Genomic DNA, 15,957 nt, shown 5'->3' with positions numbered 1-15,957 from the left:
CAGGGATTGGGCCGAAACCTGCAGCTCCTACCTGCCGTTCCCGCTCATCCTGGTCCCACTGTGCCCATACAGTCCCTATCAGGAGAGGCTGGCACTCGCCAGCCATGAGCCCTGCATCTGGTGCCCTCCCAAGGGGAGTGGTCTGCGAGATTGGGCTGAAACTGGCTCTCTGACATCCCCCAAGGGGTCCTGGATTGTGAGAGGGCACAGGCCAGGCTGAGAGGCCCCCCCTCTCCCCCCCACCCCCCCCGTGGTCAGTGCATGTCATAGTGAGTGGTTGAGCAGCCTTAGGATATCATTAGCATATTACACTTTGGTTGTTCTGCCATTTGGTCTATTTGCATATTACCCTTTTATTACATAGGATAAGGACATATTCATGTGCAGAATGTACAAAGCTTTAAATGGAAAGTTACAGACATATTATTTTGTGCATTTCTTCTTAAGTTTCTTTTATTCCTAGTTTAGTCTTCGCTTTATTACCTTCATTGTAACAAAGCCTTATGTAGTGTCTACTGTATACCACACACCATTCTAAAGGCTTTAAAAATATTAACTCATTTAATTCTTACACAACGTTAAAGACTGCCATCTTTTTTGTTTGTTTCCTTTGTTTTTTTTGTTAATCCTCACTCAAGGATATTTTTCCATTGACTTTTAGGGAGAGTGGAAGAAAGAGGGAAAGACAGAGAGAAATATCCATGGGAGAAAAACACATCAATTGGTTGCCTCCTGCATGAACCTGACCAGGACCCAGGCCGGGAGGAGCCTACAACCAAGGTAGATGCCCTTGACCGGAATCGGATCCAGGACCCTTTGGTCCACAGGCCAACACTCAACCAGCTAGGACAAGACTGTTATCTTATTATGAAGAAAGCATTAGAGATGGAGGTAAACCCTCCCCCTCCCAGTGTCCCCCCTAGGCAGGCGTGACCAATGTCACATGTTGTTGGGTCTCATCTGCTCTGTTGGCTGTGTTTATCTGGGTATATGAATACATACTCATAGAAAGACAGACTTTTCTTTTGAGTATGTGTGTGTTTTTCTTCTACCTAAATGTGTCATGCTTGACATATTTTTTAATTGACATACGAATAAAGAGCACAAATCCTAAGTGTTTAGGTTGGTGAATTGTGACAATCACACCAATCAAGAAATAACATTCCCATCCTTATTTTTAGCCAAATAATTTTTTATTGTGTGACTATTCTATGAATGATCAATTGATTTTCCTGTGATGGGCATTTGAGTTCTCAGTTTGGGGCTGTTGTGAATATTGCTGCTGTAAACATTCTCACACCTATCTTTTGATGAACATTTAAGTGTACAATTCTGTAGGGTACATACCCAGGAGTAGGCTAAATGGGTCATAGTAATTAATATGCTTGTGCCAAACCTACTGTGTTAGTTAATTCAACCAAAGCTCTCTTAGAAGTGTGTGTGTGTGTGTGTGTGTGTGTGTGTGTGTGTGTGTATAAATTGATTTCAGAGAGGAAGGGAGAGGGAGAGAGAGATGGAAACATCAATGATGAGAAAAATAATTGATCAGTTGCCTTCTGTACACTCTCACTGGGGATTGAGCCTGCAACCCGGGCATGTGCCCTTGACTAGAATCGAACCTGGGATCCTTCAGTCCACAGGCTGAGGCTCTATCCACTGAGCAAAACTGGCTAGGGCTAGAAGTATATTTTTGCTTTTTTTTTTTTTTTTTAGACTAAATGAAGTTTGTTTGTTTTTTCACACCAGAACATTTAGACAAGTTCAGAGCCCATTCTCTTTAGCTTTTCCATGACATAACAAAACATATAGTTTCAGACCCTCCTTCTGCATCTCTTCCTCTTTCTACTTCTTTTCCTCTCTTTCTTCCCCAGTCTCAAGCTTGTGCTCTCCATGATGTGCTGTCTTTCAGCCCATCTCCTCAGCACCTGCATCTCCGGAGGTGATGTAATGCTCCTGGCTGAGCTGACTCAGCCTCAGGGGGGTGGAAGGAGGAAAAGGCCCTGGCACTGGTGTATTGGCACCTCCCTCAAAGCCCTCAGGGATGGTTAATACAACAATGACATGGACAACCAGAAAGGGACAGATTTCTGAAGCAAACCACAAAATTCATATGGCAGAAAAAGGATGCATTTGGTAACACTCAAATAAGGATTTTGTTTAATGAGGACATCGTGGGACAAATGTTAGATGCTACAATAGGGAAAGCTATTTTCAATGTCTAAAATCAATGAGACTTTTTTGCTATTGTTGTTAATCCTCACCTGAGAATATTTTTTCCATTGATTTTTAGAGAGAGTGGAAGGGAGGGAGGGAGGGAGGAGAGAAGGGGAGGAGAGAGGGATGAGAGAGAGAGAGAGAGAGAGAGAGAGAGAGAGAGAGAGAGAGAACATCTTTGCTCCACTTATTTATGCATTCATTGGTTGATTCTTGTATGTGCCCTGACCAGGGATGGAACCCACAACCTTGGTGTATTGGGATGATGCTTTAACCAACTGAGCTACCCTGCCAGGGCTATCATGGGTGGGTCTTCAACACATAATGATGACTGAAAAAAAAGAAAATTATTATTATCATATGATAATAATGCAAAATGACAGAATAATTTTATATCTAATCTAATAAAAGAGAAACATGCAAATTGACCATACCTTTGCTATGCCCCAAGCCAAGCCCACCAACCAATCAGAGCGACTATATGCAAATTAACCCAACCAAGATGGTGGCCGGCAGCCACGGAGCTGGAGCAAGCAAGAGGCTTGGTTGCCCCGGCGATGGAGGAAGCCAAGCTTCCCACCTGCCCTGGCCAGCTCTGGCCTCCACTGAAGGCAACAAAGTTTCAATTATAAAAGATAAATAAACCCCAGATACCTGCTTCTAGCCAGCCTCCACTGGGAGCTTGGGTGGCTGGGAGCCGTGGCCAGCCTGCAAACAGCCATCAGCCCCTCACCCAGGCTGGCCAGGCACCCCAGAGGGGACCACCACCCTGAAGGAGCTGTGGCCAGCCTGCAAACAGCCATCAGCCCCTCACCCAGGCTGGCCAGGCACCCCAGCGGGACCCTCACCCTGATCCGGGACACCCTTCAGGGCAAACCAGCCAGCCCCCACCCATGCACCAGACCTCTATCCTATATAATAAAAGGGTAATATGCAAATTGACCCTAACAGCAGAGCGACTGGGAATCACTGGTCACTATGACACACATTGACCACCAAGGGCAGACACTCAATGCAGGAACTGCCCCCTGGTGGTCAGTGCGCTCCCACAGGGGGAGCTCTGCTCAGTCACAAGCCAGGCTGACGGCTGCCAGTACAGTGGTGGTGGTGGGAGCCTCTCCCACCTCCTCAGCAGCTCTAAAGATGTCCAACTACAGCTTAGGCCTGCTCCCCACTGGCAAGTGGGCATCCCCCAAGGGCTCCCGGGCTGCTAGAGGGATGTCTGACTGCCAGCTTAGGCCCAATCCCCTGGGGAGCAGGCCTAAGCCAGCAGGTGGTTATCCCCCGAGGGGTCCCAGACTGCAAGAGGGCACAGGCCGAGCTGAGGGACCCCCTCTGAGTGCACAAATTTTTGTGCACTGGGCCTCTAGTTATATATAAACTTCTAAGGAAAAACTTACTATTTAATATACATGTATATTATATAATGTATAATATGTAAACACATAACTGTATTGTACTATATAATTACATATGCCTAAATATATAATTATATAATTATCCATTATGTAATTCAACAATATGGTACAAACATATGCTATATATTACAATTGTATCACTATACCAATACTTAACTATGTTACACCAGCAACCTATTATATATTTAACACTACATCCCAGTGCACGAATTCATGCACCGGTGGGGTCCCTTGGCGTGGTTTGCGGGATCTGGCTGAAATCAGCTCTCCCACATCCCCCGAGGGGTCCCAGATTGCAAGAGTGAGCAGGCCAGGCTGAGGGACCCCACCGGTGCGTGATCTGCATGATCTGGCTGGGGAGAGACGTGGGAGGTTGGCCAGCCAGGAAGGGACCATAGGAGGGCTCCAGGGCCTGTCCGGCCTATCTTGCTCAGTCCTGATGGCTAAACCCCAGTAGCAAGCTAACCTACCAATTGGAGTGTCTGCCCCCTGGTGGTCAGTACATGTCATAATGAGCGGTTGAGTGATCTTAGCATATCATTAGCATATTATACTTTGATTGGTTGAACGGATGACCAGACAACCAGTAATTTAGCATATTAGGCTTTTATTATATAGGATTTTTATAATTTTATAAAACTGTAAAATATTGTTTTATGTAACTTAATAGATACCATTACATGTTAACAATGATAATAATTTTAATAGATCCCTGTATCAATCAGTTACCATGTTGATTTCCTCATGGAACTTTCCACTTGTCCCCATTAAATAGGAACTATTCTAAATTAACCCAATTGCCAGATGAGGAAACTGAGGCCCAGAGGCATGAAGTTGCCTGTCTGGCAGGAGGCCCAAGTAGGTGTGCCTTCCTGTGTTGGGCCTCCAGTTCCCACAGCTGCATGTGATTTTTGAAAAAATATGTTTTTATTAATTTTTTTTAGAGAGACAGGAAGAGAGAGAGAGAGAGAGAGAGAGAGAGAGAGAGACATTGATGAGAGGGAAATATCAATGGGATGCCTCCTCCATGCCCCCTACTGGGGATGGAGCCTACAACCCCGGCATGTGCCCTGACTGGAAATAGAACCAGTGACCTCTTGGTGCATGAGACATTGCTCAACTAACTGAGCCACACAGGCCAGCACCACAGCTGCCTGTTTAGGAAAGTGTAGAAGCCCTCCACACCAGCTCCCAAGAAGAAGCTGGTTACCCCTCTCAGGTGTCTCCTATTTACAAAGCCCAGAGTGCTCATCTGCATAAAGCAGTGGCCCAGCTAGTGGCCCTCAGCAGCTCAGGTGACCCCTGCAGAGAGGGAGGATTAGAACTCTGGGGTTGGGGTCTGGACATGGGGAAGTGGGTTTTTGTTATAATTGGAAGATTTTATGCAAATATTGAGACAATAAAGCAGAATGGTTACGAATCCTGGCTTTGAATGGTTAAGAATCCTGGCTTTGGCCCTAGCCAGTTTGGCTCAGTGGGTAGAGCACCGGCCCGTGGACTAAAGGGTTCCGGGTTCAAGTCCATCAAGGGCACATACATTGGTTGCAGGCTCCATCCCTGGCCCTGGTCGGAGCACCATCTGTGGGAAGCAACCAATCAATGTGTCTCTCTCACATTGATGTTTCTCTCTCTCTCTCCCTCACTTCCACTCTCTGTAAAAATCAATGGAAAAATATCGTCAAGTGAGGATTTATATATATATATATATATATATATATATATATATATATATATATATATATTTCTGGCTTTGGGTTCAAATCCCAGACTCAGTCTCTGTGTGACCTGGGACAAGTAACTCCACTTCTTTGTGCTCAACTTTCCTTACCTGTAAAATGGGCCCTTGGAGAGTATGGCTTCACCATACTGTTTTGAGAACTACATCATTTTATTCGTGTCCTTAAAAGTATACATGGTAGCTGAGACCGGTTTGGCTCAGTGTATAGAGCGTCGGCCTGCGGACTGAAAGGTCCCAGGTTCGATTCCGGTCAAGGGCATGTACCTGGGTTGCGGGCACATCCCCAGTAGGAGATGTGCAGGAGGCAGCTGGTCGATGTTTCTCTCTCATCGATGTTTCTAACTCTCTATCTCTCTCCCTTCCTATCTGTAAAAAATCAATAAAAAATATATATATATATATATATAAAGTATACATGGTAAGGACCACACATTTCATTTCCTCCTCTAAACCATGTGAACAATAGCAGGATTGTTGTGAAAACTAAATGAGATGCATAAAAAGATCTAAGCCCAGGACCTCGAATGCAGCATGTACACAAAAGACCTCTGCTATGGCTATTGTTCCTGCCTCCTCAGTTTTTATAATAATGATGATGCTAATAATAATAATAATAGTAGCAGCACTTACATAATATTTACATTGGTTCTGTTTTTAGGTGCTGTAAATAAATGATCTCATTTAATCCTTGCAACAACCCTTAGTGAGATAAGTACTATTAATATCCTTCTTACCAGTTGGGGAATCTGAGGCACGGAGAGGTGAAGTGACTTGTCCAAGATCACACAGGGAGTCACAAGGCTGGGACTCGGATCCTGACTGGCTCAGAGTCCTCGCTTTTAATCACTAAGTATGCTGCGTTCTATAGTCCGGAGACCTAGTGCACAGTCCGGCTCTGCTGTGTGACATCAAGCAGGGGCTCCCCGTTCAGTCAGTTTGCTCTGTGAAATAAGGGAAAGATGGTCCCTTCCTTACCAGGAATGCGTAGAGAGAGCGGCTACCTGACCCTCCCTTTGCGTCCCTCCCCACCCAACGCTTACCCGCTGCCTAGGTGTGTGCCTGTGGGCGGGGCACTGGCGAAGGGGCGTGTCCCGAGTAGCCTTGGCCCAATGGGAGCCCGGGGGCGGGGATCTCCTTCCAGCTCTCGCCAGCGCGTGGGTCCTCTTCGCAGTTCCATCGGCCTCGCGGGTCCCTCTGGTGTCCCCAGAGGTCTCCGATCCCCGCCCGCCCGCCGCCCGCCCGGCCTGAGTCCCCTTCTTCCTATTCCTAGACCTCAGCGCCGTCCCCTCGGGCCTCGACATCATGGGGGACGGAGGAGAGGGCGAGGATGAGGTTCAGTTTCTGCGGACGGTGCGTATCTCTTTAGGGGGACTCTGGGGCGATTTCTCGGTTCCTCTGAGTTCTCTGTCCTGATTGCTGGTGGTCTCTGAGAGTCGGGGTCTCTTCCTCTGTCCCTCTGGGTGAGTGTCACTCCGTCTTTCTCAGTTTTAGTCTCTCTTCGCTGCCCCACCCCCACCCCGTTTCACCACAGAGAATTAGCCGACTTTGGGGAGGGGATCTTGGGCCGCCCCCTCTTAGCCATTAGCGGCTTGTCTCGGAGAAAGGGGGCCGCTGGGATCACCCTCTCTCATCACCCTGGAAGCAGGCACTTGGGGGAAGGTGGTTCTAATTCCTGAGCTTAATTTAGCCGTCCCCCCCGCCCCCCCAACCTAGCCCTCATTCTCTTCTTGCTCCAGGCTCTGACCTACTTAAATTCTTGAGAAGGGAGCTGGGGTGGGCTGGACATCCCAAGTCCTTTGCACTCCCAGCCCTTGAGGGCCTCCTGGGGGTCCCTCAGCTTCTGGGTCCTCTTTCTTTCCCACCTTGGTTTTGGGAAGGAGGGTAAAATATGGTTGTTGATAATCTCTGGGTCATGTCTTGCCCTATCGGTCTCTTTGGGTTGTCTCTGTGTCTCTGTCTTTGTCTTTTGGTTTCAGGCCCTCTGTGTTTCATTCTTCTCTCTAGTTCTGTCCCCACATCTCCGATTCCCTGCTGGGGGCAGGGATGGGAACTGGAACAACAGGTGTCTCTCCCAGAATAGCCCGCTCTCTGGGGGCTGGGCCGTGACAGGGAGATGATGGGGGAGGAGCTGCCTATCTCGGAGTCCTTCCTAATTTCCCTCCCAGTGGCTCAGCTGGATGTGGGGTGTGAGTATGGAAGGAGATGTTCTCTCTTTTGGGCCAGGTCTGCTGACCCTGCACTAGCTCCTCCCCTCCCCCTCTGGGCCCGGGGGAAATGCTGACACAGCATGCAGCCAGGTCTGATGGCGAACCTTTTGAGCTCAGCGTGTCAGCATTTTGTAAAACCCTAACTTAACTTTGGTGCCGTGTCACATATAGAAATTTTTTGATATTTGCAACCATAGTAAAACAAAGACTTATATTTTTGATATTTATTTTATATATTTAAATGCCATTTAACAAAGAAAAATTAACCAAAAAAATGAGTTCGCGTGTCATAGGTTCGCCATCACTGAGCTAGGACCATGGTTATGAGGTCTTGTTTCCTGGGAAGGAGGAACAGACAACTGGGGCTGGCAGTGAAGGATAGGGACAGCTGAGCATGCAGCCAGGGGAGGAGGCCTGGCTTCACCCTAGACCAGTGATGGCGAACCTTTTGAGCTCAGCGTGTCAGCATTTTGTAAAACCCTAACTTAACTTTGGTGCCGTGTCACATATAGAAATTTTTTGATATTTGCAACCATAGTAAAACAAAGACTTATATTTTTGATATTTATTTTATATATTTAAATGCCATTTAACAAAGAAAAATCAACCAAAAAAATGAGTTCGAGTGTCATAGGTTCGCCATCACTGCCCTAGACTCTTGCCCCAGCTCCAGTCTCTTCCACTGGGTTGGGTTCTCCTCTCCTCTTGGGCCCTAATGAGAAGGTGGCCAAGGCCATCAGCCCCTGAGCTACTCTATGTCAGACCCGTGGCCAGGGCCTCAGCCTCTGAGGCATCTAATTATATCCTCGCTGCCTGTCTTCTGAGGTAGGGCCCTATCTTTATCTCTCTGGGAGATTTGAGGGAAACCAAGGTATGAGTGGAACAACTTGCCCAAGGTCAAGGTCAAGAAGAATCATCTCTAGATACCCCTATGGCTCAGTCCTCCTGCTTTCACAAGAGGAAAACTAGGCTTGGACTTGCCAAGGTAGCCAGTGTTGGGTTCTAGAGGCTTTACCCTGGCATCTCTTGGCCACAGACTGGGTGTTTTTTCCTGAACTTTATTGATGTTGTGTGGTGGTTCTCTTTAACCTTTTATACCTCATTTCACCAGTAAGAAATATTTTCTATTGTAACCTGGTACATGTACATATACACATACATTATTTAAAAACCAACTTTGTTGAGGTATAATTGACATGCAATAATTGCACCCATTTTAGGTGTTACAATTCAATGAGTTTTGACAAACTGTACAGTTACGTAACCAGTATCATAATTAAGACAGAACATTTCCTTTACCCCAGAAAGTTTTCTTACTCTTTGCAGTAATCAACCTGTCCATCTACTTTATGTCACTATAGATTCCATTAGTCATTCCAATGTTTCATATACAATTCATGCTCATTTGTCTTGCTTCTTTTGCTCAGTGTAATATTTTTGACATTCACCCATGTAGCATGTACCAAAAGTTCATTTCTTTTAAAAATATATTTTTATTAATTTCAGAGAGAAAGGGATAGGGAGAGAGACATAGAAACATCATCAATGAGAGAGAATCATTAATCGGCTGCCTCCTGCACGCCCCCCTACTGGGGATCGAGCCGGCAATCCTGGCATGTGCCCTGACCGGGATTTGAACCATGATCTCCTGATTCATAAGTCGATGCTCAACCACTAAGCCACACTGGCCAGGCAAAAGTTCTTTTCTTTCTTTAAAATTTATTTTTAATTTTTTTGATTAATCCTCACCTGAGGATATTTTTCTTTTTTTAAAATATATTTTATTGAATTTTTACAGAGAGGAAGGGAGAGAGATAGAGAGTTAGAAACATCGATCAGCTGCCTCCTGCACACCCCCAACTGGGGATGTGCCTGCAACCAAAGTACATGCCCTTGACCGGAATCAAACCTGGGACCCTTGAGTCTGCAGGCCGACGCTCTATCCACTGAGCCAAACCGATTAGAGCACCCGAGGATATTTTTCCATTGATTTTTAGGGAGAGTGGGAGAGAGAGGGAAAGACAGAGAAAAACATCAATGTGAGAAACACATGGATTGGTTGCCTCCAGCATGAGCCCCAACAAGGGCCCAGCCTGCAACCAAAGTGAAGCCTGCAACCAAAGTATGTGCTCTTGACCTGACCGGAATTGAACCCAGGACCCATTGAGCCAAACCAGCTATGGCTTTTTTTGGTGCTGGGTAGTATTTCAATTGTGTGAATATAGCACAATTTGTTTATCAATTCACCTGCTGATGGCTGCCTCCAATTCATGTTATTATGGACAAATTAGGTGCATTCACACACACACACACACTTATTTTTAACTGAAATTTCATAAACTGTAGGTAGCCCTTAGAGCAGCTGTTCTCAACCTGTGGGTCGCGACCCCTTTGGCAGTCGAATGACCCTTTCACAGGGGTCGCCTAAGACCATCCTGCATATCAGATATTTACATTATGATTCATAACAGTAGCAACATTACAGTTATGAAGTAGCAACAAAAACAATTTTATGGTTGGGTCACAACATGAGGAACTGTATTTAAAGGGCCAGAAGGTTGAGAACCACTGCCTTAGAGCATGATGGGCAAGTTGGTATTTTCTGTTCTTCTTATTTCCCTTTTAAAGTATGGTGGCCATGGACTCCCAAACTAATTTCATTTCCTTTACATGGGTGGTGGCCTCTTGTCACCCCCCGCACCCCCACCCCACCCCACCCCCATTCCTGGTCTGGGCTTTCTCAAAGTGTGGCCCATGTCAGAATCTCCTGAGGGTGGTTAATGGCCCAGATTCCCTGCTCAGGCAGAGCCAATGAGTCAGGCTCTTGGTTGGGGGGGGAGGGGGGGGGACTGGCGTAGCAAGGAAGCTGCATTTTAATCAGGCCACCTCTCTTCATTCTTTTTTGTTTTTGTTTTTTAAAATATATTTTTATTGATTTCAGAGGAAGGGAGAGGGAGAGATAGAAACATCAATGATGAGAGAGAATCATTGATTGGCTGCCTCCTGCATGTCCCCCACTGGGGATGGAGCCTGCAACTCAGGCATGTGCCCTGAGCAGGGCACGACCTCCTGGTCCCTCCCTTCGTTCTGATGCAGGAGAAAGTTAGAGAATCACTGGTGTAGCCATTCTCTGGTTCATGTCTGGCTTTGCCATTTGCCTGCTTCCAAACTTTGGGCAAGTGATTTTTATTTTTCTCTCCAAGCTTTAATTTTTTAATCTGAAAATGGGGACAAGGATCGATTCAGCAGCAAATATACTAAAATTAACAATGGGGCCTTTGGCTCAGTGGAGAGTGTCGGCCCGCAGATTGAAGGGTCCCAGCTCCAGGTTTGATTCCAGTAAAGGGCATATATCTTGGTTGTAGGCTCAATTGGGGTGCGTGTGGAAGGCAATCAATCAACGTGTCTCTCTCACATCGATGTTTCTCTCTCTGTCTATCCCCCTCCCTTCCACTCTCTCTAAAAATCAATGGAAAAATATCCTTGGGTGAGGATTAACAACAACAACAGCAACAAACAAACCACACACACACACACACACACACACACACACACACACACACACACACACACACAATGGGGCCAAAAAATACGTGCCATAAGGGTTCCAGGGGTCTGTGCAGCTCTCTCTCTGATCTCATCTCTCCCACTCTCCCTTTGTTCCTGCCGCTGCCACCATCCTATCCCCCTTGCTCTTCCTCAACACCCTCAGCCCCTGCAGCCACAGGCCTTTAAACAGGTTGCCCCTTCTTCCCCCAGAGACCATCAGGCCTGATTCCTTCTCATTATTTGAATAAGGTTCATGGTTTGGGATAAAGTATTAGGCTCAGCTCAAATGTCACCTCCTTGAAGAGGCTGTCACTTCATCCCCTCACTGATGTCATCCTTACCCCAAAAGCCACTCCCTTACATCACCCTGGGGTATTTTTTCCATTACACTTATCACTGACATTTAAATTATGAACCTATACACCTGTTTATTGCATCTCCCCCAAAGGATGTCAGCTCCATGAGGGTGGGGTCTGTCTGCTTTATTTGATGCTCTATATACTAGTACAGCTTCTAGATCAGTGCCTGGCAACCACAGATGCTCAATAGTTGTCTATCAAAAGAACAGAAAGCCCTAAGCATAAGGCCTACCAGACAGCAGTGCTTAATAATGCAAGCTATTGAATGCACAAGTGCCAGGATGTCATGGTTCGGGATTACAGGACAGAAAAGTTGTGGAGCCTCCTGGCCAACAGGTCCGCCCTCCCCTCTCCTCTTGCACTGGATAGACAGACTGAGGGCTGCCTGTGTGGGTTAAAGCCCAGGACTGGAACACGTTTATGTGATACGCTGGAAGGGCTGGAGACTCCTTGAATCCGTTTCTTCAGCTACAAGATGGAATGACCACTGCTTTCCTCAGCAGATAAGAGCTGTGGTCGCCATCATTTTTGATTGAGACCTCTATCAGTGAAAACACTGAGCACTCCCCATGGACACTTGTACTATTTATGAAGGTAGATGTGGGCTACTATAGTCATGTATTAAGAGGTGGTCTAGTGTTCTAAGAGTGTGACATACAGAGTTGGGATCAAGGAGCAGCTATGCCATATGACAGCTGTGTGACTTCAGGCAAGTTGCTTCACCTTTCTGGATCTCAGTTTCCAAAGGTTCACATAGCAAGACTTACTTTATAGGGTTTGTTGTGAGGATTCAATGAGTTAACTTCTTGGAATGAGACCCACCACATGAAAATGTGTCTATTTTACTTAAAATTTTAATTTATAATCTTGAAATCATTTCAAACTTAGAGAAAAGTTGTATGGTTAGTTCAAAGAATTCCCATATGGCCTTCAGTCATTTTCCCTAAATGTGAAGATTTGGCATATCTGCTCCCCACACCCCTTCTCTCTATATTTTTTTCCTGAACTGTTGTAGCTGTTTTAGGGTAAGTTGTGAACATGATACCCTTAACCCCTAAATACTGTAGTACCTGTTTCCTAAAACAGAAAGGCTGTCTCTTATAGTTATCAAAATCAGGAAAATTAGTATTGCGATGATACCATTAGCTAATTCACAGTCCTTATTCAACTTTGACCAGTTGCTGAAACACCATCTTTTGTGGCATTTCCCCTCCATCCAGGATCTAGTCCAGGCTTTGGCATCATGTTCAGATGTCATTAGAAAGCACTCCTTAAATGATAGCTTTAAAAATATATTTTTTTTTATTGATTTCAGAGAGGAACGAAGAAGGAGAGAGAGATAGAAATATCAGTGATGAGAGAGAATCACTGATTGGCTGCCTCCTGCATGCCTCCTACTGGGGATCGATCCTGAAACCCAGGCATGTGCCCTTGACTGGAATTGAACCTGGGACCCTTCAGTCTGCAGGCCAATGCTCTATCCACTGAGCCAAACTGGCTAGGGCGATGGCTTTTTTTTTTTTTTTTGGTAATTATTATTATTATTATTATTATTATTATTTTCAGAGAGAGGAAGGGAGAGAGAGAAACACTGATGTGAGAAACATCGATCAGTTGCCTCTGGTCTGCACTCAAATTGGGGATTAAACCCTCAACCTGGGTTCGTGCCCTGATGAGGAGAGAACCCATTACCGTTTGGTGTTCTGCACTCTGCTCCAACCAGCTGAGCCACGCCGGCCAGGGCAACGATTTTGTGTGTTAAGTCAATAAACAAAAAAGAAACTAAAGAAGGCTGAGCTTAAAAGCCATTGAACTTGATGTGTTCATACTTTCCACCTTCCAATGGCTCACCTTGAAGACCCCACCTGGGAGGCCTCTGGAGCCAGCTAGACTGAGGTTCAAATCCTAGCTCCTCCTGTTAGTGGTGTGGTCTTGGACAGGCCATGTCTCCTCTTTGAGCCTCAGTTTCCCATATTAAAATGGGATGACACTAGCTCCTATTTCATGGGGATGTTAGAAGTATGTGCAGCGTTCAGTACGGGCACCTACTTGATAAATTGCAAGGTGGGTATCTCTTTCATGGGGACAAGGGTGGGGTGAGTGGCATGGTATGCAGTGTCTGTGGGGTGAGGGTGGGTGCCAGGGAGCCCTGAGCCCCCATCTTTCCCCAGGATGATGAGGTGGTCCTACAGTGCAGTGCCACCGTGCTCAAGGAGCAGCTTAAGCTCTGCCTGGCAGCCGAGGGCTTTGGCAACCGCCTCTGCTTCCTGGAGCCTACCAGCAATGCCCAGGTCAGCACGGGAGCGAGGGCAAGGGCCGGGGAAGAGGGGGTCTAAAGGGGCACAGAATCTGTGGCCCAAAGAAGAGTGGTCTGGAAATCTGAAGAGGGGGTGCTGATGGGAGAGAAAACAGAGGGGGCTGAGAGGAAAAGGGGGCTGGGGTTTGAGGAGGGAGGGACCAGGGTCTTAGAAAGCAGGTGTCTGAGGTGGCAGAGGGCCTTGGATCTGATGTGACAGGGCCTGGAGGGTCAGGAGGATGCTAGCAGGGAACTGAGGTGGGGGGTTGAGTCTGAGAGGTGGAGGGTACCTGGGGTCTGAGGGTGAGGTGGACTCAGGGTCTGAGAGAGGAGGTGACCTGGGGGATGGGGCAAGGTCTGGGAAAGGGAGGGGACATGGCATCTGATGGGGGAAAGGGCCAGGGTCTGCAAGGGGCAGAGAGCCTTGGGTCCAAGCAGGAGGGTATCTAGGAGTTGAGCTAACAGGTGGGAGGCTGAGGGGGTGACTACGGGTGCCCTCCTGTGAGTTTGAAGCAGAGTTCACAGTGTCCGGGCAGGAGGCAAGAACTGGGCTGCTCTGTGACAGCAGGAGGCGGGGCTCCCTCTGGGGTTGGAGAGATCTGAGTTACCTGCAGGGGAGGCGGAGGAGCCCTGGAGTTGGGCGGATGCAGTGTGTCTGAGGATGGAGGCATCTTCCGAGATTAGGTGGGGTGTGGGGTGCCTGAGCAGGAGGGTAGCGTGGAAGCTTCTGTGGGGTTCAGATGGAGTTCAGATGTTTGAGGGAGGAGGCACAACAGAGGTGTTTTCTGTGATATTGGTGAGGATTCAGGGTGTCTGAAGCAGGAGGCAGAGGGCAGGGCTTCTTGGAGGGTTGGGGTCGAGTCTGGGTCTCCGTATTTAGAGGGGCAAAGGGTGTGCCAGATCTTTGGGCCTGCAGGCCCTCTGCTCACATCTCACCCCCCTCCAGAATGTGCCCCCCGATCTGGCCATCTGTTGCTTTGTCCTGGAGCAGTCGCTGTCCGTCCGAGCCCTGCAGGAGATGCTGGCCAACACTGTGGAGGCCGGCGTGGAGGTGAGGCTCCCCCTGAGCCGATGGGTGGCCAGGGTGGGTGGGAGGACATTCATTTACCATTTGCTCTTCTTCCTCTTTCTGACCCACCCCCACAGGCCCTCAATTTGGATAAGTGGGTAGGTCTGGCCTTGGGTGTCACCTGTCCTTCCCACCTCTTTTGAGCCCGGGTCTGCCTCTAGGGCTCACATCCTGCATATGAGGCTGGGGCTGTGGACCCCAGAACAGGCCAGGAAAGAAGGAAGGAAGGAAGGGAATGGGGGCTTCTGAACCCCCTGTTCCCACTGCCTGCTACTTCCTCCTCTTTCCCTTCCTTTTCCTGACCCTGATCCCAGCTCTTCTCCGCATGGGACCTTTCCCCTCACCTCTCTTATCCCAGGTGTGGGTCCCCTCCAATCCAGGAGTGGCTCCGCCATGTGATCATGTGGCCCCATCACATGGCCCCCTCAGAGCATGGGCATGTAAGAGCTGGGATGGAAGGCCTGGTGCCATCGAATGATGGGGTGTCACCCCTCAAGCGGGGTGGAGTCTCCTTATGGCAGCACAGGGCAAGTCTCTGTGGGTGATGTTCAAATCTTTATCAACTGCCAGGACTGTACCAGTGCACACCAGCTACTGCCAGCCGTGATGCGACAGGTTAGAGTAGAAGGAGCTGAGGTCCGTGGAACATGAGATGCTGGGCCTTCCTTGGGACCTAGAGGAGGGGTCCAGCCTCCCTGAGTGACTTTTGGCAGGGAGGACAGAATGGGCTTTGGGGAATATAAAACACTCTGTCCACAGGCTTCTCAGAGACAGAGCCCCCACTTCCATGGCTAGGGAAACTGAGTCAGATAATCTGCTACTGGTCTGAGCTGAGGCTTCCTTGCATCCAGGCGTGAGCATGGTATTTAATGGGGATTCTATTCCCACCTGAGATAGGCCAGATGTATTAGGGTCTGTTCTCACTCTGTGCCCTCCCTCCCCCACACCCCCTGTAGTCATCCCAGGGCGGGGGACACAGGACACTCCTGTATGGCCATGCCATCCTGCTCCGACATGCACACAGCAGCATGGTGAGTGCACCAGTGAGAGGGCAAGGGCAGGGGGCAGGAGTGCAGTGGCTTCCAGGAAGGAGCTGACACCCCTCTA

General features: G+C 47.9%; 1 protein-coding gene across 1 annotated transcript in view; it reads left to right on the top strand.

Annotated features, from left to right (window-relative positions):
- Nucleotides 1-6,574: 6,574 nt before the first annotated feature.
- RYR1 (ryanodine receptor 1) overlaps nt 6,575-15,957 on the top strand; it is a 129,832-nt gene continuing 120,449 nt past the window's right edge. The window contains exons 1-4 of the mRNA XM_070398122.1: nt 6,575-6,720; nt 13,657-13,776; nt 14,728-14,832; nt 15,807-15,881. Of these exons, the coding sequence (XP_070254223.1) occupies nt 6,673-6,720; nt 13,657-13,776; nt 14,728-14,832; nt 15,807-15,881 (348 nt within the window). The 5' untranslated portion in view covers nt 6,575-6,672. The remainder of the gene's footprint in view (nt 6,721-13,656; nt 13,777-14,727; nt 14,833-15,806; nt 15,882-15,957) is intronic.

This window comes from Myotis yumanensis, unplaced genomic scaffold (genome assembly GCF_028538775.1).
Source record: "Myotis yumanensis isolate MYYU_CA2020_CCGP unplaced genomic scaffold, mMyoYum1.0.hap1 SCAF_18, whole genome shotgun sequence".
NCBI classification, from domain to species: domain Eukaryota; kingdom Metazoa; phylum Chordata; class Mammalia; order Chiroptera; family Vespertilionidae; genus Myotis; species Myotis yumanensis.
Note: the sequence above shows the minus strand (reverse complement) of the source record. Positions and strands in the feature narration are given on the sequence as shown.